At 43.6% G+C, this 26,647-nt stretch overlaps 1 protein-coding gene across 1 annotated transcript in view; it reads left to right on the forward strand.

Moving 5' to 3' along the window:
• The first annotated feature begins 6,323 nt into the window (after positions 1–6,323).
• Cacng3 (calcium voltage-gated channel auxiliary subunit gamma 3) overlaps positions 6,324–26,647 on the forward strand; it is a 98,592-nt gene continuing 78,268 nt past the window's right edge. The window contains exon 1 of the mRNA XM_021168202.2: positions 6,324–7,151. Coding sequence (XP_021023861.1) covers positions 6,941–7,151 — 211 coding nt within the window. The 5' untranslated portion in view covers positions 6,324–6,940. The remainder of the gene's footprint in view (positions 7,152–26,647) is intronic.

Here is a 26,647-nt window from a genome sequence, read left to right on the forward strand (position 1 = left end):
AGTCAGCCATCAATGGAAAGAGAGGCCCATTGGACTTGCAAACTTTATATGCCCCAATATAGGGGAATGCCAGGGCCAAAAGAATGGGAATGGGTGGGCAGGGAAGTGGGGGGCGCTATGAGGGACTTTTGGGATAGCATTGGAAATGTAATTGAGGAAAATATGTAATAAAAATATAAAAAAAAAAGGAACAGTTTGTTTTGAGAGAGAGTCTCATGCATCCCAGGTTGGCCTTTAACTGGATAGCTGAGGATGACTTTGAACTCCTAATCTTCCTTCCTCTACCACCAGAATGCTGGATTACATGTGTACAACATCATGCCCGGCTCATGGAATGTTGGGAATTGAACCCAGGGCTTCCTACACACTAGGCAAGCAGTATACCAACTGAGCTTACATCCCCAGCCCCACTGTAGGTGATTTGATGTACTCTAGAGTCTAAGAACCATAGGAGAAGTGGTCAAAGGCAAACAAGGATGTGGTCTTGGTGACATCTAAATCTTACCGTGATCCATGAATGACCATGGAACATACTGTTTCTTCTTCTGGCAAGATGGCTTTACATTCCTGAATTTACTGCCCTCAGGTTGCAGGCTGCCCCTGAGGGACATGCCAGTCCTTAGGCAAGGCAGCTTCCATAAGCTAAAAAAGTTGTCCCCAGAGATGCATCTGTGGTTTGTGGCTCAGGGTGAGGATTATGTAAACATACCAGTTTGGCAAAGGGCATCCATCCAACCACATCTGCTACAAGTGCTCTTATTCTCCTAGTTATTACTGTTCACTCCTTTAGACTGAATTTCCAGGTGATCAAGAACAAGATGCCTGTTGCTTGAGTCAACGGCGCCTGTTGCAGGTGTAAAGCTTAATCATTACTTAACTCAAATAATAGATTAAACAAATGCTCTTTGAGTAGTTACAAAATCCGGGGCAACAGCCTGAGGCCAGGAAATGTAGATGTAAACAAGAGGAAGCAACATCCTCATCAGGAAGATGTGGGCAAACAAAATCACACATCTGTGCATCTGAGTGTTTGTGTGCTCAGGAATGATAGATGCTGCGAGGAAACACACCCCAGAGTGAGAGGGGAGAGAGAAATATGGGATGATACTTCAGACAGCACCATTAGGGAAGGATGCTCTGAGATTGTGACATTCTTTTGAGCTCAGCACAAGGTATTTATTTTAATTTCTGTAAATTAAAACTTACTTTTTATTATGTTTATTTACTTACGTGTATATGCACATCCGGCACATGCCTACCAAGACATGGATGTGGAAATAAGAAGACAACTTGCAGGATGATCTTTCTCTCTTCCATGTGAGTCCCAGAGACCAAACTCGGGTCATCAGACTTGGCAGCAAGTGCTTTTAACTGTTGGACCATGTAGGTGGGCAGCACTACACACACCCTGAAAATTTTTGGTGAATAGGATATCGCAGAGAGAAGAAGTCCAGGCATTAGGAATAGCTCACCCAAACAGTTGTCATTTCTGTGCTGATAAATCAAGAGGTGGCTGAGAACAGTGGACTGGTGGCTTGCTGTTTCTTGTTTGCATTCAGTTTTTAATTAACTTTGAACACTTACCAAAATATGCTTGCATAAGATTTTAAACCAAGTAGGATAGAAAGAGCTGAGATGAAATTCCAGCTACCCTAGACCCCCTGGTCTTTCTGCACCCAGGCACTCAGTTTGTCTTTTAACTTACTCCACCCTACACCCTCTTCTGCTTTAGATATGGTAATTGAATAATGTCAATTCAATCTTTGACATTTAAATATTTACTTACTCATTTAATGTGTATGGATGTTTGACCTGCATGTATGTCTATGTACCATGTGCGTGCCTGGTGGCCAGAGAGGCCAGAAGAGAGAGCATCAGATTCCATGGGAGTGGAGTTACAGATGGTTGTGAACTGCCATTTGGGTTTGCAGAGAATCGAACCTTGGAAGAGCAGCCAGTGCTCTTAACTGCTGAGCCATCTCTCTAGAACCCATTTGCCATTTTTACAAGATGCTTAAATTCTATATCTGCTTCCTTGAGCCAAATCTATGTGTCTTGGCATCTATCTGTAGTGTCGGGATACTGTGTGCTACCTCCCTTCCCCAGCTCACAGGGCATAGCCCTCTTAGCTAGACTGTATCATAGGATCCCCTCCCTCTGAACTCATCTGATTGGTTACAGTTTAATACCACAACAGAAGCTCAACCAGTTAGGTTGTCAATTCTGGATATTCTAAGTTGGAGCTCAATCTAACTCCTGTCTTGAAAATCAAATTATAAAGAAGATGTGAGAGTTGAGTTTGATTATCAAATTGATTGGCTAGAGAAGCACCTGGGAGATTCATAAACCCCATCACTGGGTTTATCAGTGAGGTCATTTCCAGAGACATTAACCTAAAGGAGAAGATCTGCTCTCAGGCAGTCCATAGGCTGAGGGCACTCACCTTCCCCTGCCCCTTCACTCTCCCTCATCTCTTCCTTTTTTCCAAGCTCTTGGATAAGCTCTTCCTTCCTGCTCCCTCCCTCCCTCTCTGCCTCCTGTCTTCCATAGTGTGAGCTGCCCTGATCTAGCACACTCTCTCTGAATTATGGATTGAGACCTCTGAATCCAGGAGCCAGTAGATCACACACCACCACCTCCACCCTGCTAGCTGCTTAGGTCAGGTGTTATTAACAGTGAGAGTGCAACACAGAAGATAAAACCTTTTTTTCCCTAAGAACGTAAAAGGAGGCACAGCTGGGAAACACAGGAGCCATCAAGGATCTCAGTGGCTTTTACGTCAAGATTCCGATTCTGATTTCAATTCTAATTTCATTTTTGGCTTTGGGTTCCTCAAAACATCCCCCATATTTCTATGCTACACTCCCCATTTTCTCAAGCGAGCTCCAGTGAGTTTCTGGCGCTTGCAGATAAAATGTGCTCGCTGATATAGCTTCTCCTGCTCCTTGGAGAATGAGACTTACGTCATTGTCCCAAGTGCAGAGCTGGCTGGCTTATACATGGTGGGCACTCAAAAAAAATTATGCAATTGAATTAGCTGTTAACAATACTTTCATAAGTGGAACCCTAACAGATGAAAAAAGGCACAAATAAATATACTATGGCTGTTAATGGCAAGCTAAGAGTTCAGTGGAAGAAAAAAGTCTCAATAAGAGAAAGACGCACAGGTTTAAAGCTGTCAGAATGCCTTCTGAGTCTCCTGCCAGATGAGCAGGGTCAGAAAGGATCTTTGGCAAACAGGGAGAAAGCCTCTGGCTCCATTTCCTTAAGAGGATGCTTTGAATTGCGATGAAAGAGCCCTCTAGTGGTGAGAATGTGCGATTCTCTCTCGGCCCAGCAGCAGATTCCACACACCCATGTGCACACCTACAGGTGTTACTGAATGAAAGACTGAGGTCCTCCCCGATAGTAAACCAGGAGAAGTTATTAGGATCTAAGTGATGGGCTCCCTGCCTCTGGCTCTCACTTCAGTCAGGTGCTCTGACATGTTCCAAATGCCCTCACATTCAAATTAGCTTTGGCTTTGCACAAAGGTTACCAAGGATGATCTATGTCACCAAGCTACAGCACAAAGCTCTATTCTTGGGCATTGCAGCCATTTCTCTTCTGCTTTCTGAGTATGACTGTTTTCCTTGTCCACATGAGCACTTGGCTGTTCTTCTCAGTGGTCTACCTGGGTACTTGGTTCTATCAGCTAGACACCCAGTATGTGTGGCTTTCTGTTACAAATCTGAGGATGTGGATCTGGGGCTACCGTTGCTTTGCTGTGCGTCTGGTAAATGGAGTCATGGAGCACACTATCCCTAAGGCCAAAGCCCTCCCACCATCACTGCCTTGCTACAGAGTGCACCTTTCCCACCTCTGCTGGAGTGAGAGAAGAATAAAACAGATCAAGGAATGTCTGTTTGATTGTTATTAGTTACTTCATATTATTTAAACTTCTGAGAGTGAGAAGAAAATATCCTCCTATCTTATAAAACCTCCCAGGAAAGACCAACTTCACCTTCATGTTACTATGTGGCCTTTTAAATTGATAGTTATCAATCAAGCTGTGTGTGAAAGCTATACCGGTAATCTCGGCATTCTAGGCGTGGTATTTTTTTTTCTTATACAGAAAATCTGTTTCTCGGTTATTAGTATTGACATCCTTTTTTTTCTTATTTTATTTATTTTTTATTAGATATTTTCTTTCTATACATTAGTATTGACATTCTTGATCACCATTATTTTTGTTGTTAATACAAATAATAGTGATTGCTAACTTTCTTTCTTTTTTTTTTTTTGAAATGGTCTTAATGTCGTTCAGGCTGGTCTCAAACTTGTTAGAAAACCTAGGAAGGCCTTGAACTGTTCTTCCCGCTCCTTACAGGAAGGCACATGTATCTTTCCCCCGTTGCCTTCCATGTGTTTCTAGTCTTGTTAGTTATGGCCTTGGCCCTAAGAATGCATTTCATTTTGTTATGTGTTAAATTGTCAGTATAAATGTGACATACATATATACAACTCAATGCATATAAACAGACAAATCCACACTGTACCTGCATATTCACACGCACACATAATACATACATTCAGCTGTGTGTTTATATAAAGCACGATCACATGACCCTACAAACTGCACCATGCATGCATACACATACACTCACATATCTACTTTATGTCTGCAACAAATTCATAGGCATTCAGAAATCATGACAAAAATTAACCATAGTACTCATTTAGACATAAACACAACTATACAAATAAGCCTATACGTGCACGCATATGTATATATAACACTAAGAACCAAATCTTCAAATGACATTAACATAAAAATAAAAATATCAAAGTCACAAAAAGGTTGTGAACCAAGTCTGAGACTTCTTCAGTATATTGCCCCTACTCAGTTACCTGAATGGAAGCTCTCATACAGCCAGAAATGGCATCCTGGGGAATGGAGATGTCTGTGATCCCCTTCCATTATATGTTTGTCCAGTTAAATAACACTCAAATATGACAGCTGGTTGCGGGCACATCTCATGGGTTGTAGAAATAGCTCATGCAGCCTCAATTCCAAGCATCCAAATGGCTGTTACTACCTGTCATCCCACAAGAAAATAACTGGTCAGAGCAATTCGGTGGAATGCCTGAAGTCAACGTAGTGTGTGTCCTTATCTATATGCTAGAACATATGGAACCGGGAAGCTGGTCTGTGCCAGTTCTTTTCAGCATTTGCTATTTCTGAGGGAAAGAACTCACAGGTGTGTGATGACATTTGTGCTTTGGGCAAGCAAGGAGCCCAGACCTAATTACACCTGCTTCCTGGTCTGACTTAGAAGATGTTAACAAATGAACAGCACCAGGGCCTTTGGAAAGAAGCTGACGTTTTCAATGCTCTCTCATCCTGAATTCACCACCCCCTCAAATGTAAAAGTGTGAAAATATTTAAGAAGTGTATTCAGAGACCAAACCTTTACATCCCTTCATCAATGGTCCCTGATATGTAAACAACAGTTTAGGTACATTTAGTCCCTTCAGCCCTTTAGAGGTATATGTTCACGTATACATATGACTGGTTCTGGGTCTGATGTAAGCACACTGTCTCCTGTGTAAATCTGAGCTCCGGAGACAGGAGGGTAGACATATTGGTTTGTTTTCTGAGGAATGAAATTGAGACAAATACACATAGACAACATTTTGCCCACCCAAACCAGTCAGTCTCCCATCCCTTTAAAAAGATTAGATCTTTCCCGGCTTCTGTCTCCCTAGTGGACTCCTGCAGCAAAGAGCAAAGTTGCCTGGCTCATTGGGCTCAGGGATGAGGAGGAGGGTTGATTAGAGAATGCTGCGTGGGGTGGGCTCTGAGATAACGCGCGCGCCAGAGTGCGCTGTGGGCCCTTGTCCTTAACCCTTCCCTCTGAGGAGCCGGATCCACCGTGCTGCAGTGCCCTGGAGCCCTGATGCTGATTGCCCTGGGCTCCCGAAACTTTGCTTGGTTGTGGGCTTGAGTACGCAGAGCTGAGCTGGCTGGCTGGCTCTAGGAACGCACTAGGAGAGTGTTAGGAAAGAGACCCTTCAGCACCCGGGAGTTCCTAGACTAGGAGCTCCACGAGGAACGGTGCAGCGGCAAGGGGAGCTGTCCCTTCAGCACCACGGACCTCCAACGACCCGGCCTTGAGAAGTGGGAGGCTGGGCTACAGGAGAGGAGCTGTCCGTTCAGCACCACGGACCTCAGCTCTCCGACGCAAGTGGCCGGCCCCCGCCCCAGGACTCTCCCTTTTCTCCAGTTTGCGCGGGGGTGTGGAGAGCAGGCGGAGAGCTTTCCTGGGAGGCTGGGGAAGCAGTGAACACTCTTCTCAGCGACTCGCCTCCCAGCAGAGCTATTTTTTGCCATCCGCCCTCACCCCCAGCACACGCGCTCGCACACACGCACGCACGCGCGCACACACACACAAACACACACACATACACACGCACGCATACATACACGCGTACACACTCACACATTCACACACGCACACACACGCACACACGCTCACACGCTCACACACCAGACCTCTCTGGGTTTCTTTTGCCTTGAGTCTCCCGGGGCTGTGAGAAACCAGGCGCATCTCGAACCAAGCTGGCAGCTCCAAGCTCCGAAGCCATGCCCTGCACAAACGCTAGTCCTCACCAAGCTCCTGAGGAATGAAAGCAACCCAGGAATCCTCTGACCGCGGCAGTGATGTGGACCAACCCCCTGGAGCCCGCACCCTCCCGAGGGCCATAGAGGACTCGGGGAACTGGAGAGAGCTCAAGACAGGAAATCCCAGCTTTCCCAAAGTCCCCGTGGATGCTGACAAAAGGAGATCTGGATTTTTGGAAGAGGCCGTCCTAGGTTACCCAGCTGCAGAGTGATTCTCCCGTCTGTCACTGAATCTACCCCTCCAACCCCCAGCCGTTCAGAGTACCATGAAGAATTATGAGGATGTGTGACAGAGGTATCCAGATGTTGATCACTACTGTAGGAGCCTTCGCAGCTTTTAGTTTAATGACCATTGCAGTGGGCACGGACTACTGGCTATATTCCAGAGGTGTGTGCAGGACTAAATCTACAAGTGACAATGAAACCAGCAGGAAGAATGAAGAAGTAATGACCCACTCCGGGCTGTGGAGGACCTGCTGCTTGGAAGGTACTTGCAAATTCCTCTCACTGGCTCTGAATGATCTGCTTCTAATGTCCTGACATGTGTTGGGTGGGAAATAGAGGCAATGGAGGGGAAGAAAAATAGTTTAAGTTGTTGTTGGAAATGTGTGAGGATCCAGACTATGCTTCCACGGAGGCTGGTGCTGTGTGGATGGAAGGGTTGGGTCTTGTTGATTGTTTTTGGTCTATGCCAAATGTGATGTGATTTTGTAACACTCTTAAACACCTTCTGCAGTTGAGAAAGCCTCTAATCCCGAGACTCTGAGCATGTTGTGCACTGCTTGGATCTCTGTCTATAGAAGGAGACTTTGGATTTGATTAATTACATTTTGGTGAATGGGGATTATTAAGGAATGGAAGGAGAGAAGACAGGAAGGTGCTGAGGGACTGATCTAACCTGGGGCACTCTGATCTGGTTTTTTATCTTTTAATCAGACCAGCCTCTTCTGTGTTTGGTCATGAACTCCCTTTGTTAACTTATACTAGGGAACAATATGTAAGCCCTAATCCCCACACCCTCACATCTAAAGAAAATGTCTTTATGAATAAGTGTTTCATTATTTAGGCTCAAAATAAAACTGAAGTCTTGGTGTTTGCTATCCACCTGACTTCATTCATAAATCACGCCCATCACCAGCAAATGTATTTCCTTGACATTTAGATAAGACTGACTCTGAGAATTGCATCTCATTGCTTCTAATTTTAAAAATTAGAGGATTTGTTCTAAATTATAATGAGGTGGGCAGGCCATTTTTAGAATGTGGAGCTCTTAGGTAGCCTATGTCACTAGTAAACTTGCTTCGCCACTTGAAAAGTGACTGTCAGTTTCAGTGGACATTACCTGGGTATCACAAGGAGTGAAAAAATAATGAAGAAAATCAAAGCTTTGTGAACCTGCTACCTAAGGGAGCCACTAGATTAAAGGGCCACTAAGAAGGGATTTTGTCTGCTTGGTTGATTTTTGCTGTTTCTCTGGCTTCCAGGAAGTCAGTGAAGTTTATCACAGTGATAGTCAGGAAAATACAGGCTTCCTCCCCTCAATCTCCCTTGGTTCCTCCCCCTGCATTCCCTGTGGCATTTCTCAGGGTTTCTTGGGAACTCGCATTTATGTAAATGACTTGGGAACTAATGCTATGACATCACTTGCTAGTGTAATATTGCATCATTCTCTGGCCTCCTTCCCACGTCCTGACGCTCTGAACTCTCCTGCCTATAGCGCCACTACAGTCGATTCTGTTTCCAACACAGATTTGCAACTGGTGGGAAACCCAGGAGGGAAAGGGCTACTTCATGTGAAGTCAGAAATCACCAAGTACTGCCGCAAATGGTCTCTATACTCTTAGCTAAGAGATTTGTCCCTTTAAACTCTCAGTTAACCCAAGAAATGACTGATTCAGAATCAATAGTCTTGAGTTAGAACTACTGAAGTGTACACTGCAGCCAGTAAACTGACAGAAATTCTAAAATGTGGTTATTTCTGACCATTTGCAGTCGGCTAGCATGAAGTCATTCACCTTGGAGAATTTCCACCATTCCCTTTGCTGTGTTGGCAATTATGAATCGAATCAGTTTTGCAATGCTGTGATTGGTATATAAGATGATGCCTACATAAGTGGCATTAAAAAAAAAAAAACAGGTTCTTCCCCAGCTAAAAACCATACAGAAGTACATCAGGTTTGGTCATTTATAGTCATTCTGCCTCTTGGAAATATTCTAGAAATGTAAAATTAAACACTGATACTGACATTCTTCACCCTGCCTCATTTATTTAAATGTCTGTCAGGATAAAATCAGGGCCTACATTTCCTGAACCTTTCTTCAATCCTGCATAAAGAGCATTTCCTCCTCTCTTCAACATGCTGCTCTGGGCCTACAGTTCATGCCTGGGACCAAAGCCCCAACTGAGTGTTCCATGGCTTCAGTCGGGTAACTGAGAAAGGAAATTGGGGAAGAATTAGAAGGACTGGAGATGTGTTCTTGGGCTAGTCAGTTCTTTTGAGAAAACTTGTTGGAGCCTTCCTATAGTTTTTCTCAGCTAAGTCTCATGTTCTAAAGCATTCCATTCGGAAAGATACATAAACCATTATGAACCTGAAAAGTTTTTACCATCTAGATGGGCCTGGCGAAAATATGAAGCGAAGATTCTTTTTAATGGGTTGAACACATCAGGTGCTCAATAAATTTGCAGGAACCTCTGTTTTCTGCATGGGAAGACACATGCAACAGACAGCATATATTCTAGGATCTCCATCCTCTGTAAGGATGAAGATAGATAGCCATTTCTATTCACTAGCTCCTGTCTGTCTCAGAATAGCAACATTCTCATCTTCTGGTTTTCTAAACACCAAAGAACCTATGTAAGGAGTATTTTAAATCATTTTTTCCTTACACATAATTTAGAAGAGTTCTTTTTTCATACGTTAAGAGCCATGAGACAATGTGAATATTTTGCCCCAAATAAGGAAATACTCAGGAGGGACATGACAGCTGTATGCAAACTTATGAAAGGCTGTCATTTGGAAGAGAGATTTGAAATGTTCTTTGTGGCCTCAAGGGGGTCGGTGTTTTACCTAAATATAAATAACTAACCAGCGTGGGGTAAGAGGCTTGAAGCAATAATGAGTCCCCTAACAGCAGAAGTATTCAAATCTAATATATATATCCCAAACTTGGCTAGCCACTGGAATCTCATGAATAGGTTTTTAAAAATAGATTATCAGACTTCACAACTACATTCCAGGCCTCTAGGTCTATGGTACATCCCTGGAATCTAAATTTTCTAAAAGTCCTTCAAGAAATTATGATGTTAGTGCCAACATGTTTGTTTGTAATGAATGTTTACAGTGACCCTGGGGATGACTCTGAATGCTCATGAGGACCACAGCACTCACAAGAGATGCTTTCTTGTGTCTTGTCACCCTATGACTCTGCACAGTGTCACTTATACTCAGCCCTTGCTATGTTGTAGTACCGGTTTCAATTTTTTTTAACAATTGGGTTTTTCATCTTCAGAGGAGCTCAGAGGTGCAGGAACTATCAAAACCCTCACCTTGTAGATTGGGAAACTGAGGCTGGGAGACATTCCATAATTTGCCCAAGGTCATACACCTCAACTTTGCAGGTCTTATGTAGTCTAAGACTTGAAGCTTCTCAGACCGTTGCTAGAGAGCCTGAGTTCATGCTCTAGCAGCTGATTTGCTGCCGGTACAAACACTGACTTGTGAGAATGCCCAGACACATGGTTTTTTCCATTCAGAAGTGGCAGATCTGAAAACCTTCAGCTTATCTGTGCATCGATGGAAGAGATGCAGGAGCCACCAGACAAGAACAAACTCAGAGCAGCAAAAGATGCACTTTGAATGAGAAACCAATCAACCTATGCAGAGACACCCACAGCGAGAAACCCAAGCGATTGCCTGACTCATTATCTGGAAAGCAGGCAAGGCATTCACAAAGTCCCAACCTGCTGCATGTTTTCAAAGGCAGTGTGTGAATTTGAATGAGAATGTGTTCAGTAGACTTCTCTCTCATTTAAAAAAAAATTAAATAAAATAAAGCCCTAGATCCGAACAAGGCAGTGCATGTAGATGGTGGAGAAGCCACTAGCCTAGCAACAAAGAACCCTGGGTGCTAATCACATTTTTGTCCCTAAGAGTCATGTAAACTGTTCATGCTGCTTTTCTCCCTTGGACCTCAGTTTAATCAGCTCTAAGAACTTCAGATGAGGCTAAGAAATAGTAAGTTCATGTGGCCAATCCAGGTCATGCATGAACTTACATGCATGAAAGCATGCAAGTATGCATGAAAGTATAAAGAAAGCATTTCATACTCAACAGTACATGTAGGGAGACATGTGATGACCAGACTTTATTCTCAATGTTTGTGGCAGTAGATCGTAGTGGGGGCTCTACCAAGCTGGAGAGAACATCTAAAGAACGACTGTCATCTGGCTTGAATTGAGTTTGACTCTGGGGAAATGTGTATCAATCTAACGTTCTTACCTTAGGACTGAGAGAACTGAGGTCCGAGGAAGGAAAGCAGCACAAACAATAGGTCAGGTAAAGAAGAGGCAAGCATGGGGCAGGGGGATGGCTCAATAGGTTAAATGCTTGTTACACAAATGTATGGACCAGGATTGAGATCCCTCCACCACGTAAGTGCTAAGTCATTGTGGCAAACACAGATTTTTCTGAGCAATCTGGATACTTAGACTGGCTGAATTAGGATATTTGAGGTTCAGGTGAGAGGCCCTGACTCAGCATATAGAGAACAACCAAAGAAGACACCCAACTACAGACTCTTGTCACTGTGTGTGCACATACATACTTGTGCACTCATGAATGCACACACAGGTACAAAAACACATGTAGCTATAGGTGCATACATACATATATACCATATGGACAAACATAGAAAGAATAAAGATCAAGGAAAAATCAAGCATTCAAATCATTTGAATTTTAAAATACAAGCGAATAGTTTACCCTTTAAAAACATGGACTTGCCCAAACTACTTACATTGTAGCTTTATTTTGTCCATAGGTTGCCAGTTTTGAACCCTAAAAATTACCTAACTGGCCTTTGAAAGCAAATTTCTATTTTCATATTCAGTTCATGAATTACTCTGTATAACTCATTCAAAAGTCTTTGGATATTAAGAAAAGAAAGCTTACTCAGGATTAAAACTTAGGGAACTTCAAACCGAGGAAAGGAAGTTCAATAAACTGCTGTTTCTACTGCAGATGGGCCTGAATGACACCAAACATCTGGCTGAAAACTGAAAAAAATTAGCCAGCCATTAGAAGTTCCCCCATATTTCCAAATCTGCAGATGGCTGATTTTTTTTCAGCCAGATGGGCTTCCAGCTTTATTTATGTGTTCAGAATCTTTCAGGAAAGCTGCAAAGATGCAGTTGAGAAGGAGACAAAGGAGGGGGATTATTGACTATGTCCTTTGTGCCAAGCCCTGTGCTAGACGCCTTCAGATACATCAATGCACACTTTTCCTATCTTATATTGACTGACAGAATGCAACCTCTGTAGGTACCAGGATCTTACACTGTCTGTGTCCTTAGAGCTTAGAGACAGCCACTTCTTCATTCTTAGATCTCACACGTCATCTTATCTAACCCATAGCACAGAACAAATGAGAGCACTTCTTGATTTTCTACTCCTGACCTTTCTGGTTCTTTCCATTCTTCGTCCTCACCCATAAACTCAAGAGTCAAAAGGAAGAAGAAAGTGGGCCAGAGTCATAAGGCTGGATGCAAGCAAGTGGCCTCTGCTGTGCCTGTGGGTTGAGTTAGGATTGGGTAGGTCGTAGAGGTCAGAACAGAAACCTAAGCTCCCCACCACTTCTGAAGCCACCCCACCCATTCTTGAGGCCTCCCAGGACTTCCTCAAATCCATGAAGGAAAGAGTAAAGCCTGTTGGATATTTTGGGTACCACAGTATAGAAGTAACTGATCTAGCTGGTAGAAAACTTAATGCTCAGATGCCCAGTCACTTCCACAGGTAGTAAATGGTATCCAGATAGAAAATAGGATGCACCTGACCCCTACACTCCAATTATACACCTTGGGTCATGACCCTGATCCAACCATGGAAACTGTCCATTTGTGCTCAACTCATTGATCAACAACATCTCAATCCCAGATGTGATCTCAGGCATCTTCTTTCTACCTCAGACAGCATTCTGCTCCTTGTTCTGTGGTTCCATCACAGACAGTAAATACCTGGGAAATCCCTCTGTTGGTTTCATCCCTTGAAACTGTATGCTCTGGAGTACAAGAAAGACTGCTCACCCACATTCCAAGACTGGTCAATGATTTGGTACTGTGTGTTGAGAAATGCACTCAGATCCAGTAACTGTATGTTCATTTAGTTCAAAAATTGTGGAAGTGAACCTAAATGTTTATTCAGGAGCAGTGCAAATGATACCTGGTCAGTAGAAAAAGGTACCCCCAGATATAGCGGCTTAAGCTCTCCAGCAAGTTGGTCAGTTTTTTTTTTTTTTCATTTAACTTTACAGTCTTATTTCAGGATTTTGTTACTGGAAAAAAATTACTTCCTCTGTTAAACCAGTCTTAGGATTCCACCGGTTGAGTTGAATTCTTACTGTTGAGTTGAGTAAAACTTGACATCAGCCAACTAAGTACGTTAGGAGAAATGTGCTTGTAATAGTTTGAAAGTTATACTTTGCAATATGGAAGCACTTCCAAATGAGAAGTGTTTAACGGAAGCTTTAAAAGAGTCTCAGGACTGATTTCTTTTCCCTTGCCCTGGACACTCTAAGAGACGCATTCTTCTACTAGAAACAATCTCATCTTTAGTAACAGCTCCAAGAGTATGGTGCAACAGCAGAGGTCTGGGGTCTTACCTGAGTCCCATCCATCAGTGGGTGTGGAATCTTGGGGATGGCTAAACCCCTGGTTGTTTCCTTAGCGGGTGGATCACTGTGCAAATGCTAATCACCAAAATGATGCCAGACAGAAGCAACTTAAGGGAGAAAAGGCTTATTTTGGAACACAGTTTCAGAGCATTCGATCTGTCAGTCATTGCTTGGCCCGGGCATTTGGGAAAAACATTGGGGCAGTGAAAACAAATGGCAGAGAACAATTGTGCACATCACAGATGACAGGAAATAACATGGCAGGAACCAGGAACTAGTGAGTGCCTTCAAAGGCCTCCTCTAGTGAACTAGTTCTGCAAGCCAAAGATCTAAACACACCAAGGACTCTCCAAATGGTGCATCCTGCTGCAGATCACACATTCAGGATATGTCCAGAGGCATTTCAGATGTGAAGTGTGGTACCTAAGAGCAGCAAGCCTTTTTCAACCTCTTCCTTTGCAGTTTCTGTGGTTCTGTTAATAATATGTTAATAATATGTTGGCCATTGTTCATTCATGTCAGAGAGAATTAATTTGCTTTAAGATGGTAAATTAGCTTTCTTATGGCAGTGTTCCTTCCTTCCAGTGAGTGTGGTCCTTCAGTGAGTTACCTTGGGCTCCAAGAAGAATCTTTCAAAACATGCAAGGAAATGTAGTGAAAAGAGAGGCTAGTATTTCACCTCTGGTTTGGCTACATTTCAGGCAGTATGGCTACACATTTGTACATGTGTTGACCTCAGCAAGGAGGTCGAGAGGGAAAAAAAACATGTTGAAAGAGTGCATGACAATGAAGCAACCTATTTAGGATAATGAGGTTCTGTAAGTTGATGGAAGCTTGGGCATCTTACTGGAGAAAGATGTTCATTGGCTGAAAAGCCCTTGGCTCATCTGCACAATGCTTTGAAGAAGTCACATTACCTGAGTTCTCCAAACTTGAGGTCCAACAGGGGACTATATGTCAGCCCCCAACTCAATCATGTTCTTTCATGCAGACCTGAATCTATATACTAGAAGAAGAGGCTTTAAAAATAATTACAGGAATGCTGAAGAGATGACTCAGTGGTTAAGAGCATTGACTGCTCTTCCAGCGGTCCTGAGTTCAATTCCCAGCAACCACATGGTGGCTCACAACTGTCTGCAATGAGGTCCAATGCCTTCTTCTGGTGTGTCTGAAGAGAGCAACAGTGTACTCACATAGATAAAATAAATAAATCTTTTTTAAAAAGTAGAAAAATCTTTAAAAAAAATAGTTACAGGGTACTGGGTTGGCAACTGAAGACTCAGCAGCATGAGGCTCAGCCAGTGGTAGGAGCCAAGGTGAGATGGGCAAGCACAGTCCAGTTAGTCATTTCACATCAAGGAAGAGCGTTACAGGGAAGGGACCCTAAGGCCCTCCAATAGATGCGTGTGCCTTCATAAGAAAGCCAAATATAGGGTCTTACCACTCAGGCATTAGCCAGACAAGCACTGACAACAATGAGCTAAGTAGGAGAAGTGTTGGTCTCTTCTCTCTTAGTGCTCTAGACATGGATCCTTAAAGAGCACGGGATTGCTGTCATTGGGAAACAAGGCTCTATTGCCTCCTCAAAAGGGGGAGCTACTAGAAGTTTTAACATCTATGCAGATGAAGAGATTTCAAGGGGTGACCAGCATTTACCCTCAAATCAGGCACATGTCCCAGCTGTATCTAGAAGTACTCCCCTCCTAGACAGCTCTGCAAGGCAGATTTACCCGTGGTCCTATATCCTGGGTCACACAAAGGAGCCTATCTCCAAGGAACACGTGCTCCCTCCTCCTGATATTGGTAATTGGGTGGGATGCTGTTGGCAAGCCTGTGGGATCCACATGCTTCCAGGAAAGGAGCAGGAGACTGAACTATGGCAATCCTTGAAGGCGGTCACAGGAAAGCAATACAAATAGCAGCTGACACTGAGCAATCACCTTCCATATGCCATGTTACTATTATTGTGTCAGGCTGTGTGCTCATTTTCCTAGCCACCCCCTGAATGTTTGTTTATTTATCTGCTTAACAGCAGACATACAGTATTTCAGCAGTGTTCTACTCAAGCATTTAACAAGTATCACTTGGTTCTCATGACTTCTTCAGAAAACAGATATTACCATTACCTCTGTTTTCTAGACTTCCATACAGAGATGGGATTCTTGTTCTCCCATCTACTGTCTTCATTAATTATGTGCCAGGCACTTGGATACACAGCATAAACAAGATCATCTGATTATCCTAAAAGCCAGTCTACTGATAGCCTTTCTGTGCCCCCAGCAAGACAACAGAGGCAACAGGGAAAGCCTAAGGTCAGCCACTAGCACACAACCATCCAATAGCTGCAAATATCATGAGCAGTCTTAATGCTAGGGATGGGGATGTGGCCCGGTCAGCAAAGTGCCTGAGGCTCAAGCATGAGGACCTGGGTTTGGACCCACAGCACCATGTAAAAAAAAAAAAAAAAAAAAAAGCCATGAGTGGTGGTGCAAATCAGTAATACCTGTGTTGGGGGTAGGCACAGGAAAGTCCTGTGACTCACTGGTCAGCTAGTCTTGCAGAATTAGTGAGACCCAGGTTCCATGAGAGACCCTGCTTCCAAAAAAAAAAAAAATTGGAGAAAGAATGGTAAAGAAGGATACCTTGACACCAACCTCTGGCTACCACACCCACACCTCTGTGTGTGAGTGTGCACACTCGTGAGCATATGCACATGTGCACATATGAACATAACGTTAAGAGACACCAATTTTGATTGTAAATCCAGAAGGCAATGCCAAGAAGCAAAGGTTTTAAAAACTCACAGGGTTTCAACAACATAGTACTGGGCTATGAAGAAACTTCCCTCCATAGATCCAATGCCATTTGCCTTTAAAAGGAAGCAGGGAGCTTTTGGAAGTAAGAAGCACAAGGAAGCTGACCCTATGCAGGGCACAAGCTATGAGCCTCCTCCCACTGCTTCCACACTGGACCTTGAGGCTTGCTAAATTGGGGATACTGTTAGATTTATGACTGTCGCCTTTACTGAGGATTAAACTTTGGGCACATCACTGATTTGACTCCTTTGAGCTTTAAATGCACTGTCAGGCAGAAATCAGCTTTTGGCCAGCTTCTCACAAAGCGCTTACAGGAGTTCAGCCATCTTAGAAGAACACCAGACAGGAGACCAATATATCACCAAGCTCTATTCTTACTGATTCTGGGCAAGAGTGAGCCAAAAACGGACAGCTTGGATAAGACAAAGGGTAGGCAAGTCTTAACATCATCATTTTTGCATTTAATTTGAACGTTAGAAGAAACATCATCCAAGAACCCTGGCTACCCATTTCCAGGAACCACCAGCTTAGCCCCAGAGCCCAGCGTGTAGTATACACTCACCAAAAAATGCAATAAGTTCATTGAAGGCTGGAGGGTAATTTGATTAGCTTAAGCTTCTAGTGTGCCTATGCTAACTGTTCAGTGGCTGAACAGTTTTATTAGACTGACTGACTGGCCAGCAAGCTCCAGGATCCTCCTGTCCATTCCACTCCTCACGATCAGTGTTAGGGTTACAGGCACACACCATGGTGTTCCAATTTCATGTGGCCACTGGGAGTCTGAGCACAAGTCCTCTTGCTTGTACAGAAAGCACTTTGCCTGTTTTGCTGTCTCTTCGGCCCTATATGTTTGATTCTGAAGTGCCTATGAACTGCCCTCTTTATAGTACCTGTAGAATTCCAGCCATTAGGTCTCACAATCCAGAAGCCCTCAGTCTGAGAGGCATGGCTCTCCTGACTCTGTGATCTCTTTGCCATTGTCTGCTGTCCTCTGTGTTGTCCTTGGATATAACACAACTCCCCCCCGCGCGCGCGCGCGCACACACACACACACACACACACACACACACACACACACACACACGGTCTCCTCCTCAAGCTCTCCCAATACTCTGGGTGCAATACTCTGGGTGCAAACTTGGGGAAGGGAAAAAGGAAAGTAAATCCATGCTGTGTGGACATATTGCATACACACCCAGCAGACACTGTTTCTGTCCTCCATGCCTGAGTTTCTCCTTGTAGTTGTTACCTGCACATGTAGGGGCTGGCACTGCTACCACTCTGCATTCTGTAGCATCTGCTGTTTGGAGTCGTGCATTTCTGTCCTAGAAATACAATGATACATACTTATTAAATTAAAGCAATATTCCAGAAATCATGAGTAGCTATGGAGGGACCTCCCACTACCTTATCCATTACAAAAACTCTCCCATCCCTCATGGACGTTAGTTCAAAGGAGTCACCACAGACGCACATTTAAAACAGATCCTCCTAACTCCTTGAAAAGTGCAGGACACAGAACCAAATAGCTATTTATTAGCTATTTATTTATGCTTTAACATTTGTATTATAAAGTCGTTCTTACTTCTTTCTTTCCAACGTGTTACTTTTTTACCAAAGAGGAGTCTGTCTGTGGTCAAAATGCTCTAAGACTTTAGCAAAAAAGAAAAAAAAAAACTGTATCAAGAGGTAATGGCGTTAGCTGGAGTCAAAGGTGTGCCATGTGGGACTGTGATGGCCCCTTTCTACTCTCTCTCTCTCTCTCTCTCTCTCTCTCTCTCAATCTCTCTCAAGTTATAGCTTCATTCTTGAGCAGAGGGAGATGGCAGGCCTAGAATAATAAAGTCTGAAACTATGGAAATCAGCTCCGATGCCTCTGTCAGGAACACCATAGATGAATTTCCAGCTATAGTCCCGGGAATCTGCTGTTAAGGACACCTCTTTTGGCTTAAGAAAAAAAGAATCCAGTCCTAACCTTGGGGAGGTATGCCAGGGAAGAGTGCTGTGGGCTTGTGTGTGTGAAGTTTTGTATACTGTAATTAAGGTGGGCTTCACTGAGAAGGTGACATGGAGTTCAAAGTGGAAAGGTAGTGAGGAACCAAGCCATTGGCTCTGTGAGGAATGGCATCACAGGTGGAAGCAACAGCAACTGCAAGGCTGAGGGGGATCTGTGCCTGTTCTCAACGAGTCCAGTGGGGCTGAGAGGGGGGTCGAGAAGGACAGAAGCAGATTAATGTGGAGTGTTGGAGTACAGCTCACACAGGGCCTGGATTCAGAGCCTAGGAAGGAGTGGAATGTGCTTAAACCATCACCGATCGTCGTCCATCCTCCTTCCTGTTCCTCCCATTCACTCCTCTTTCCTCTCATCTTCTCTCCCCTCCTCCCTATTCCTCTTTAGCTCTCCTCCCACTTCTCCCTCCTCCTTTCACTTCCTTTTACTTCCTTTTCCTCTCTCCTCCCCTCCTCTCCCTCTTCCCCTTTCTTTTTCTCTCTCTCTCCTTCTTCCTTCCCTTTCAACCCATTTCTTCCTCTTTCCTGCTCATCTTCTTCCCTCTCTCTCCTACTCCAGGTACTGGGAATTGAACCCAGGCTCTCGTACACGCTCTGGGTCTTCTCAGTGGTATCATTTGCTGCACTTTGCCCCAGGGTCTCTAGATTTTTGTTAGAGCAGAACACTAAGTCTAGTCTTCAAAACGGTTGCCCGTCCTGCACAACCCACCACCCCAACTCTTTCCTGTGGCAGGCACAACAGAGTAACATCTCAGAACTGTCTTCCTTCTTCCCTTTCTCTGAAGACAAGCCTATGATCCCTTATTTTCATCATTTTATTTCTTTTTTTTTTAATTTGGCTTTTTTTCATTTTATTTCTTATGTGGGGGAAAATCATACAAGTAACATCATTGAGAAACGTTGAGTACTTAGTGAACCTCTCAAAGTGCTTAGAACCAATCTTTCCGCTGAGTAACTTCTGCCTAACACACAGATTCTCTCCATTGAGCCCCTAGTCCTATTCAGCTCCAACTGGCTTTTCCTCCCATGCGGGTCCCCTGCTCAGCCTAGAAATCCAACAAGAGATGCAAGCTAAGTGGTTTCCAAGCAGAGGGACCCTCAGCCTGGGTTCCTCATTCTGCAAGCGCTTCTCAAGCTGCCACAGTGTGCTAGACACCATGCCATGTCCAGAGGATGCATGCGGCAGAGCATAAGGAAGGTCAGGTTCTTGTCTTTGCTCACAGCTGTGTCTTGAAGATACTGCTGAAGAGGCAAGCAGTGGGTGGAGTTCCTGCTGCTAAGAGGAGTAGTTCCTGGATTAGTCAATGTCGGGTTGTCATGGAAATGTTCTTAGGGCTGTGAGTCTTCAAAGTGACTGGCCTCACTAGGTGCTCAAAGCACATATGCCAAGTACACAGAAAGAACTGTATAGAGTGCACCGAGGACTGACCTGTCCAGTGCTGGCTGGAGATATAAATGATCAGAGCTCCTGGGTTCTTACAGCTAAGCAGAGGGCAGTGAGAACAGGAAAGCATGGTCTTCCCCATGAAGGCATGCCCCAAAGGTGCATGTGTCTGTGTCTGTGTCTGTGTCTGTGTGTGCATTCATGCATACCTGTGTGTATGTGTGCATGTGTGTATATGTGTGTATGTGTGTGTACATGTGTGTGCATGCCTGTGTGTGTATGTGTTTGTGTGTATGTGTGCATGTGTGTATATGTGTGTATGTGTGTGTACATGTGTGTGCATGCCTGTGTGTATGTGTTTGTGTGTGTGTGTAGGTGTCTATGTGTTTGTGTGTGTATGTGTCTATGTGTTTGTGTGTGTGTCTATGTGTTTGTGTGTGTATGTGTCTATGTGTTTGTGTGTGTATGTGTCTATGTGTGTATGTGTGTGTGTGTGTGTGTGTAGGTGTGTGTGTGTATGTGCACTTCATTGTTTGCAACAGAGTCACACTCTATCTCTAGCTGGCCTTGACCTGACTTTACAGTCCAGGCTGGCTCCAAACTTGAGATCTTCCTGCCTTAGTTTCCCGAGTTTTGGGACTGCAGTTGTACATGGCCATATCCAGTTCCTCTTTTTCACGGTTAAACTTTTTCAAAATCCTAGATAGTGGTTTTTCTTACATTCTTTTGAGTAGAATTTTCCCTGGTGCATGCCTTTGATCTTGTTCTGCAGTGCTGAGAATCAAACTCAAGGTGTTCTCTACCACCAAACTATGCCCATAGCCTTTATGTTTTTCTTAAAACACTTTGAAGGATGTAAACTTAACACAAAAACAGATCTCAGTATGAAACAAAACCAGCCAACAATCTCTCCCCTGTCCCTTTGTTCAAACTATTGTCATTCATATGTTGTTAAATGGCTAATAGGTAGCATTTATCTGATTTGCTGCTTTACTGAGTCATTTGTCAACACTTAACAGAGAGAACATTTTTCTCTTCAAGTTCATGTTGTTCTTGATTTACTCAAAAGCCTTCCAAGATCTATCTTATGTGATGGTTTGAATAAGAATACCCACCATAGGCTCATATATTTGAATGCTTGGTCTCCAATTGTTGGACTGTTTGGGAATGATTAGTAGGTATGGCCTTGTCCGAGGAGGCATGTCACTGGGAGTGGGCTTTGAGGCTTCCAAAGTTCACACCATTTCCGTTTCACTTTCTCTGCCTTGTGCTTGTGGATCGAACTGTGATGACTCAGCAACTGCTATAGCACCTAGCTGCCACGCTCCCAGTCGTGATAGCCACAGACTCTAAACCTCTGAAACTATAAGCCCCAATAAATTCTTTTTTCCTTTAAGTTGCCTTGGTCATAGTGTCTTATTACAGCAATAGAAAAGTAACTAAGATATCTTTCAACTTATTAAGACACTTAATCTCCATCAAAATTTAAAATCCAATATAAAGAAAGGTTTGTAATGACAATCCTTTGTCATTACAATTTGACAATTTCTATAAGACTCAACTCCCAGAGCCACAGAAATGGCTTTTTAAAAAAGCCATTTCTGATTTGATACTCCCTGTGTTTATTCCCATATCTCTAAATCATATGTTCATCTCTCTATTTCTTGATTTATAACCTATTGACTTCCTGCCACGATAGGTAAGGATTTATCCAGCTCATTCCAGTCTCTGTATTGATTAGCTCTCTAATTTTTAAAAACAACACAAATCTTCATTTCTTTCCCACCCACATTGGGCAGAATGTCTTAGCTTCCCACTTTACAGAATGAAAATGTCCAGGGTCCTCATCTCTACTCACCACGTCTGTCAATTGTATCGTTTCTTTTTCATTATTAAGATTCACTATAACTTGACCTTGTGTAGATCTTGTGTAGGTCGCCACAGCTGCTATGCATTGGTGAGTACAGTGGCCATGCCATGACCAGAAGACATTGTCTGGCAACACCCTTCCCGTCCTTCATTCACTCTGCTCCCTCTTTTGCAAAGATCCCTGAACTCTGAGTGAGTGCAGTCTAGTCAATCTCCACATTGTAACCTGTCATGAGTTTCTTTAATCAGGTAGGAGATGGGAGAATAGATAAACACATACATGATCAAGACATGTTGAAAATGTGTATGAAACTGTCAAAGAAAGAGTTAAAATATCATGAAGAAAAAGAGTCAGAAGAGAAAAAGGGTCGCTCATAGGCAGTACATGCCTGGCATGCACACGGCCCTAGGCTCCAGCTTCAGCTGTTAAAAAAAAAAAAAAAAGAAAGAAAGAAACATCCCAACATGCATCCCATGAGAGAGTGGATCTGTAGAGACACCAACATTTTCTGTATTCCAGCAATAGAGTCAGACTTTGAAACACAACTCAAGTGACCACGGCTGACTGTAGATGGTGTCCAGCACAGAGTCAAGTTGATTTCTAAGGCTATCTTCTTCTCTTTGTGGTTTCAAAAACACAGTCTCTGAGTCACTCAGAGAAAAACATTCAAATGGCATCTCCCAACACTCATCTCATTTCTCAAAATCACTCTGTGCATACATTTACACCTGCATTTGGGCTTTCTGATACAATGTCCGTATTTTCTGATTGATTCAAAGCTTTCTTCAAATTTTAAAACAGGTCAACTTCAATACTTGGGCCTGAGAAAACCAGAAAATACCCTTTGTCCTGCTTCTTCAACATCAGCCAGAACCTAAGAATTCAATCTTACATAGGGTGTGGTGGTACATAACTGTAATCCCAACAGCAGAGGCAGGGTGACAGCAGAAAATTGAAGGCCAGTCTGGGCTATATAGTGAGTTCTGAGCCAGCCAAGACTACATAGGAAGATTTTGTCTCAAATAAACTTGAAAAAGAAAATCAAAGGAAACAACAAGAGAATCTAATCAATTATGGTTTGGATCCGCAGTGGCCCCCACAGGTTCATTTGGATCCGAACTGTCCAACATAGACTCAGGTCTGAGATACTTGGTTCCCAAGTGGCAGCACTGTTTGTAGAGATTTCGGGAGGTGTGGCCTAACTGAAGGAAGTAGGTTCCTGGGGGTGGATCCTCAAGGGCACACTACCCCTGACAACTTCCTGTTACTTCCTGACCTATTATAATAGGAACTGTACTACCCCACTACACTGTCTCTGATATGCTAGGCTGAACCCTCTGAAACTATAAGCCCAAATATAGCTTTGTGTTTAAGTTGTCTCTGTTACAAGTAACTAATACAGACTTGTGCTACAACATGACTTGGGGTCAAATCCAAGTTCAACCAATATGGCCAAGTGACTCTGAACATATTACTTAACTTCTCTGAATCCCAGTTAACACAGCTATACGATAAGGGTTGTCAGTGTGGCTGATTACAGACAGCATTGTGTGACTAATTAATACCTGTACAGCACTTAGAAAAGTGCCTAAGCCCAAAGTAAACAAGTGTTGGTTATTTCCATTTGCACAGCATAGACTAGACACAATTTACTCATCGGCACTGTTCAGCCAAGAGGAGAGAATATTCTAGACTGTGCTAACCACTGTTTTGTTTGCCACAAGACTCAATGAATACTGAAGTCAAACCAATGATTTAACTTATGAAAGTGGTAGCAGCAAGTCAGGCTCACAGCCTTTGGTGACAGATCTTGGATCTGATTCTTCTCACATAGATGGTCCAGATTCTATAGACTCCATGTTCTAGAACATCTTCAGATGAACTAACTACACTGGGGATCTGGTAGCACCTAGTAAGAGCAGCAGCCAGTATATACTGAGTGCTAGCATCCATACCTCTTCTTAGTCCTGTAAGACCCTTCAGGGTATTATTACCACTTAACAGATGAGCACCTGGGACTCAGAGAGGCCCTCAGCTCACACCAGAGCCTGTGAGATCCAAACTCAAACTCAGGCCATCTAAATCTGAAAACCAGTATCTCTCATCTTAAAGCCAGAGCCAGTGTTCTCACAGCATGAAGGTCAGGCAGGGTCAAGCCAGCCCACAGAGATCATGCTAGCAACTTCAAAATGATTTCAAATTAATAAAAGCGATAAGAGCAGACAAGTCTTTTCCACTGTGGTGACGGCTGCACAACCACAAGGGTGTGCACACTACAGGTGTAACCCCACTGAAGTCCAAGGACCAGTCAGGACAGTTCTCCACTATCACCATGAGTACCACCCACACATAGTGAAAGAAAATGTTAGCTACACTTTAAAATACCCTAAGTGAAGATGATGATGGTGGTGAGGATGATTTGAGAAAAGATATATTTTGTTAACTCTCAGATTATGAAGGCTATTTTTGTATCCTAAAAATATAAGAAGTGCGTGCTTCCATTGCAAGCCTATGCCCACTGGGTGTCTCCAAAGAAAGCCCTGTGCTACTGAGTTGTGAGCTAAACTACCTGCTTTTCCCTCCATGAAATTCCATATTTGGGGGAAAAAAATGACTGACTGATGGGAAAATTATGGTTATTTAGGCTTAGGTCTTTGGCAGATATTTTCTGAGAGAGAGATTGAGAGAGAGAGAGAGATTGAGAGAGAGAGAGAGGGAGGGAGGGAGGGAGGGAGGGAGGGAGAGCCAACTGCATTTGTTGCCAAGGATAAAATTCAGGGTTTCAAGTGAAAACTACAATTTTGGAAAACTTGTATTTGGCTCTGGGAGCCAATTTGATGTTCTTTTTTTATTTCCTAATATTGTGTGATGAAATGTGCCCAATTTAAAAGACCTGCATAATTCAATGAATCATTTTTCAAAATGACCAAATGTATGCTGTTAACAAAATTATGCTCGAATAGCAAGGGGGACAGTGAGTGCCATTAATAACACCACTTTGGAAGGCAGAGGCAGGTGGATGTCTGTGAGTTTCAGAGTAGCCTGGTCAGCTGATGCTACATAGTGAGACCCTGTCTCAAAAACAGCAACAAAAATATCATCTTAAGTAAATGTGCAGCAACAACATAACATACGAACCGGGATCCTCCCGTGCTAAGCCATGAAAAGTCAACAGAGTTCCATGGTCTGCACCAAGAGAAGCCTTGAAGGAGCTCCTGCTTACTGGGCTTTGGTGTAAGATAAAAAACAAATAGCTACAATTATTTCCAGAGGCCATTCAAACAGTTTGATCTTTTCCAATCATATATTTCTATAAAGTTGGGGTTTCTTCATGTACTCTTATGCAAACATCTGACAACAGATCAAATGTAAATGGAAACTGTGCTTTAAAGAAGTTTGCCAGGAAGATGGCTCAGTGTGTGGATGCCTGCTGCCCAGCCTGATAAGTTCAAACCCCAGGACCCCAGGTAGAAGGAGAGAACCAACTCCTACAAGGTGCCCTCTGACCTCTGCATATGCACAGTGGCCTGGGTGTATACACACAGAGAGACGTACACACTAAACAAACACTTTGAGAAGTAAGACTTGCCCAGCAAGTGAAAAGAAAGACAACCCTTCTCATTCCCCACTTTTGTTCTGGAAAACAGACATGCTCAAATAAATGTATTATGTTAACATACAATTGATCTACCGCCACCTTCCCACGAGTTTTAAGATAAGCATTTACCCTTATGTGAGAGCCACAAGAAGTACCAAATTGATACCATGCACACAAGCAAAAGCATGATAGTGTGTTGATGTGTAGAATCTGAAGACTAGATTTGCAAGCCTTTCCTCCGTTCTGTTTTCATTTTGTTGACAAACTTGAAAGTGTTGAGGAAGGAAAAAAAGACGAGAAACACAGTCATCAGCTTTTTCCCCCCTCTTGCTCTGCTTTCTCTCTAGTGGGAGATGAAACACTCCCCTGGCAGCTCTGGCCTCTATCTCTGAGTCCTCTTTAGTTGCAGCTAGACTAAGCCGTTGTTCTGCCATCTCTGGATGTAAGAGGCAATGTGAGGTTTCAGTAAGTCCTGGAAGAGGTGGCTTTGATTAAAAAGCAACCCTGCAGAGGTAACGTTTGATGGGTCCTAGAGGATTCATAACGTCGTGTGGCTTTGTTAGGGAATGCCGACAAAGCAAAGCTGACTCTACAGGGAGCAGAGATCTGTGAAGACATAATTCCCCTCTGAGATGAAGCAAAGTTCGGGAAGAAGGAGCTGTGTATCCTCAGGCATTTGGTGCACGGGGGTTAAACTTATAAACTGACCGTTTTGTAGCTTAGCATTAAAGAGACTGTCAAGAGGCAGCTTTTACAGAGTGGGTAAGACTGCTGGGGTTTCCTGAACAATCCTTCTTTTGGGCCAGTCTTCCTGCTGCTGAGAACCAGCATCTGCCCCACTGCTTCTTCACTGCAGATACAAAATGACCAGCTGCCTCTTGCTGCCTTGGGTGGACAGTAGCCTTGAACTGTGAGCTAAAATAAACCCATCCTTTCTCAAGTTGTCAGATGTTCTGTCACAGCAGCAAGACAGTAACAGACACCCCTGTAATACACAGAAACACTGGAGTGCTCTCTCTCTCTCTCTCTCTCTCTCTCTCTCTCTCTCTGTGTGTGTGTGTCTGTCTGTCTCTCTCCCCCATCTCTCTCCTCTCTCTCCCCCATCTCTCTCCTCTCTCTCCCCCATCTCTCTCCTCTCTCTCCCCATCTCCCTCCTCTCTCTCTCCTTTCTCTCTCCCTTCCTCTCCCTCTCTTTCTCTCCCCTCTCTCCTTTCTCTCTCCTCTCTTTTTCTCTCCCTCCCTTCCCTTCTTTCTCTCCCTCCCTCTCCCCCTTCTCTCCTTTCTTCTCCTTTCTCTCTCCTCTCTCTCCCTTCTTCCCTCTTCTCCCCTCTCTCTCCTCTACCTCCTTCCCTTTCCCCCTCTTTCTCTCCCTCCCTTCCTTTCCTCTCTCTCTCCTCTCCTCTCCTCTCCTCTC

This window comes from Mus caroli, chromosome 7, assembly GCF_900094665.2.
Source record: "Mus caroli chromosome 7, CAROLI_EIJ_v1.1, whole genome shotgun sequence".
NCBI classification, from domain to species: Eukaryota; Metazoa; Chordata; class Mammalia; order Rodentia; family Muridae; genus Mus; species Mus caroli.